A 3,584-nucleotide genomic window follows, 5' to 3' on the forward strand; every position below is an offset into this window, starting at 1 on the left:
GACCAGCCTGCACACACACACACGTCCCCACAGATCAGAGCCCACACACACACACACACACACACACACACACACACACACACACACACACACACACCACACACACACACACAACACACACACACACACACCACAACCACCCGCCGACTGGACTCAGCATCAGGGACCAGCATTTAGACACAACTTCACACAGACGCACAGAAAGTTTCTACCTGATGTTTCAGCTTATTGTTAAGAAAATGCATAATTCTGAATAACTCCTTCTTTCAATGAGGATTAAAGGTGCTGTAGACAGGATTTGCTAGTCAATGCAAATTTTTTGTGTTTTCTTTGGATTAAATGTTAGAGTATCCAATGATAATCCTTTAGGAGTGTAGCATAATTGCACTACCGTGAGGGCGCAGCGTTTCCATCTGTCTCTGTTCTGAGCTGAAAAGGAATCTCGACAGCTCCAGGTATCTTTGACCAATCAGAAGAGCCCCTGAGGCTCTAACCGTGATTGGTCGAGGGGCGTTTGTCGTACGTTCTTGTGGGTGGGGCTTAACTTGCGTAAGGGCGTGATGTCAGAGAAAACAGGACAGGATTGGCTGTGCTGGGTTTCAAATCCCCATCTTACTTAGGTAACCCCTAAGCAAGATGGCGGAGATGCGGAATCCTGCCTACAGCACCTTTAAGCCTTAAAACATGTTTTCCCCCAACATGCTCACTGGCTGAAGAAAACTCACCCCCCCAAGTGTTCTTGTGCAGACCTCTGCTGACGATGTAGACAAACAAGACGGTCGCCAGCACAAACTGGGACAAAGTGTTGGCGAGCGCCGATCCACTGCAAGACAGAACGGTGAGAACATCCTTTAAAGAGCAAACACTCTGCTGCTTCCTGTTTCAGACTCAGGCCTCGTGGACCAGACCACATGTTCACATTGGAACTGTCAAACTGCCGCAGGGTTCTGGAGCTCAGTTTATGTGACAACGGCGTTGGAATCTGAAAAAACAACTTTCTGAAAGCACTCCGTGGAAACAGCTTGCTAACCACGTTAACTGAATCATTTTCAGTGTTTCTGTCGAAATCGTTGCCAGAGGTTTAATATGTACATTGATATTTTCAATTGGGCCTATATTTAGGTCTTGCAGTTTTTTTGTCGGTGGGGTAGAGCCAACCGCTAACTTTAAACAACACCCTGTGTATAATCTGGAAACTAATCCTCTTGACGTAGGACTGGGAGGACAAACAGATACTTACGCGACGCCCATGTCCAGAACGTAGAGCAGAATGTAGTTGATGACTGCATTAAGCAGGTTTCCGATGGCTCCAGTTACGACCTGAGGCCAGATGATGCCCTGTAAAACGGCATATGGACAGAAGGATGGACAGAACTCCTCCATCGAGGTTCTCTAATGTGTTAATTTTAATATAGCGGCACCTGATTCTGAAGGTACCGTCCTTGCAGGTGGAACATGAATGTAGCCTGAGGACACAAAGACCCAAAAACACAAGTTAATGATGGAGTTCAGCTCAGAAAAATAGTGCAATAATATAAAAAAGCAACAAAGGAAGAGCAAAACAAGAACCAAAGAGGTTTTGATAAGATCCAGTTTATTTAAGTTCAGTGGAAACCAGGTTACAGGATTCACCTTCAGAGAACATGGGGTGAAAGATGATAAGTCGGTAAGAATTCAGAGAAAAGGTGTGAAACTTACCGGCAGAGCAGGCGTGAAAATCTCCACGTAGAGCTGAGACAGCCTGGAAACAGACCAGATCCAGCTTCAGTCTCAAACTGCATGGAAAATTCTATATGACAAAACCCCGTTTATCCAAATTAAAGTCCCAACAAGTTCAACCATAAAAAAACCATGTGAATCAAAACTCTTCAAACACGAGTTTATGTTCTGAAGGTTTTGAGTTTCCCTTAATGACCCAGAACCAGAACCAGAACCATGATCGTAGACTGAGGAGTCGTTTTTGAAAACATTCCCTCACAATCTTCAACCTTTTTTGACATAAACCTGAAGTGGAAAGTTGTGGGTTATGAAACATGTAACAGCAGGTTTTCTTCATCTGTGTGATTTCAACATCGATCTGCTTAACCAATAAAACATCTGATCGATACGTGCACAGTCACCGTTACCTTGAAACCTTCAGGCGCAGTAGAATTATGTCTCACAGCGCCGCATTAACCGATAACATAGTTACCAACCTAACAGACTGCCAACAGTGAGTGGGTTATTAATTCATGAAATCAGCAATCAGCTAACAGTTTTGTGTTGTATGACAGCTGCTGCAGGAAACTTTCTCTGAACGCTGTTGTTTAAATTAAGCCTTAAATAATTTGTCTGTGGAGCTCCAGATTTGGCCCAGTTGATGCTGAAAATCTTTTGGGTTCCTCGTTTGGTCAGAGTTCATCATTCATGCAAGTTATGCATAAAAAGTTGCTTGTTTGAAGAGTGTTACTGGATGAAGTTGTATTTCTTGTTCCTGCAGAGCTCTGGAAGCCCTGCTGGTTCAGGTACCGATGCTTCGACACTGATCTCCTCAACTCATCCAGAGAAGCAAACTTTAAGGTGGATGGAGAAACGGTCTGACCTGGCAACTTCCGGACTCTGTCGGAAGAGGAGCAGGAGGGGTTGGGTGTTTATGAGGATGGCCCAGCAGGGGAAACAGGCCAGCAGCAGGATCAGGACCCCCCTCTGCAGGATCACACGACCCGCTTCAGGTTACCGCTCCCAAAGGTCTGCGTGGAACCCGAGGACAGAAAGTCAAGCCGGCGGCAGCAGAGGTGTGACTGACCAAAGAAAAACAGCTGCACACAAAAGCTGTGCGAGCATTTCCCGGGACCGGCCGGGAACCCAGCAGCGGGGGCCGGGCCTGGTCCAGGTCGGACAAACAGATGCGGTGGCCCCCTCGACGGGACCCACCTGAGATATGAGCGTATCGCAGGTCGACGACAGACCCATGCCAACGGAAATAGCAGTGACGTTAACCACCTGCAAGCGAAGGAGGGAGGAAGAGTGAAGCACACAGGCCGGGAGGGGTGGGGTGGGGCAGGGGGGGCAGTGGGGCGGGGGTGGGGCAGTGGTGGGGCAGTCACACTGGGAACCAGAACCCTCACCGCGATCGCTAGTGCCACGGCCGCCAGCTCAGTTTTTCCCAGGTGGCCACAGAACACGGTGCTGACGAAGCTGATGAGGAAGGACATCAGCTGGGAAAGGCACTGCAACGCAAACACACACACCGTCACACACAGCGGTGCAGTGGTCTGCACTGTCATCTCACAGCATGAAGTACCCGGAAAATACAGGAGACAACAGGAGTCAGAGGCACCAAAGGAGAAAAAAACATGGAGAAATAACAAAAATTCTACAGTATTATATTAGACAGAGATGTATCACAGAGGGAAATAGTGAGCATGTTACCTTCGCAATAAATAAAAGTTGTTACTAACGATCTCTGCAGAGATGTAAGAGTTATTTACTATTTATTTTATTAATCTGGATTAATCTTGAGTCTAGAGGTGGGCTATATTGCCTAAAATTTATATCACTGTAAACATTTTTTGTGGTAATGCTATTATACCACAGTATCGTTA

At 46.7% G+C, this 3,584-nt stretch overlaps 1 protein-coding gene across 1 annotated transcript in view; it reads right to left on the reverse strand.

The window, feature by feature from the left end:
- LOC115389878 (FERM and PDZ domain-containing protein 1-like) overlaps positions 1-3,309 on the reverse strand; it is a 21,477-nt gene extending 18,168 nt beyond the window's left edge. The window contains 8 exon segments of the mRNA XM_030093443.1: positions 726-823; positions 1,241-1,338; positions 1,422-1,466; positions 1,699-1,741; positions 2,582-2,699; positions 2,702-2,729; positions 2,914-2,982; positions 3,108-3,309. Coding sequence (XP_029949303.1) covers positions 726-823; positions 1,241-1,338; positions 1,422-1,466; positions 1,699-1,741; positions 2,582-2,699; positions 2,702-2,729; positions 2,914-2,982; positions 3,108-3,266 — 658 coding nt within the window. The 5' untranslated portion in view covers positions 3,267-3,309.
- Positions 3,310-3,584: the final 275 nt, after the last annotated feature.

This window comes from Salarias fasciatus, chromosome 6 (genome assembly GCF_902148845.1).
Source record: "Salarias fasciatus chromosome 6, fSalaFa1.1, whole genome shotgun sequence".
Taxonomy (NCBI): domain Eukaryota; kingdom Metazoa; phylum Chordata; class Actinopteri; order Blenniiformes; family Blenniidae; genus Salarias; species Salarias fasciatus.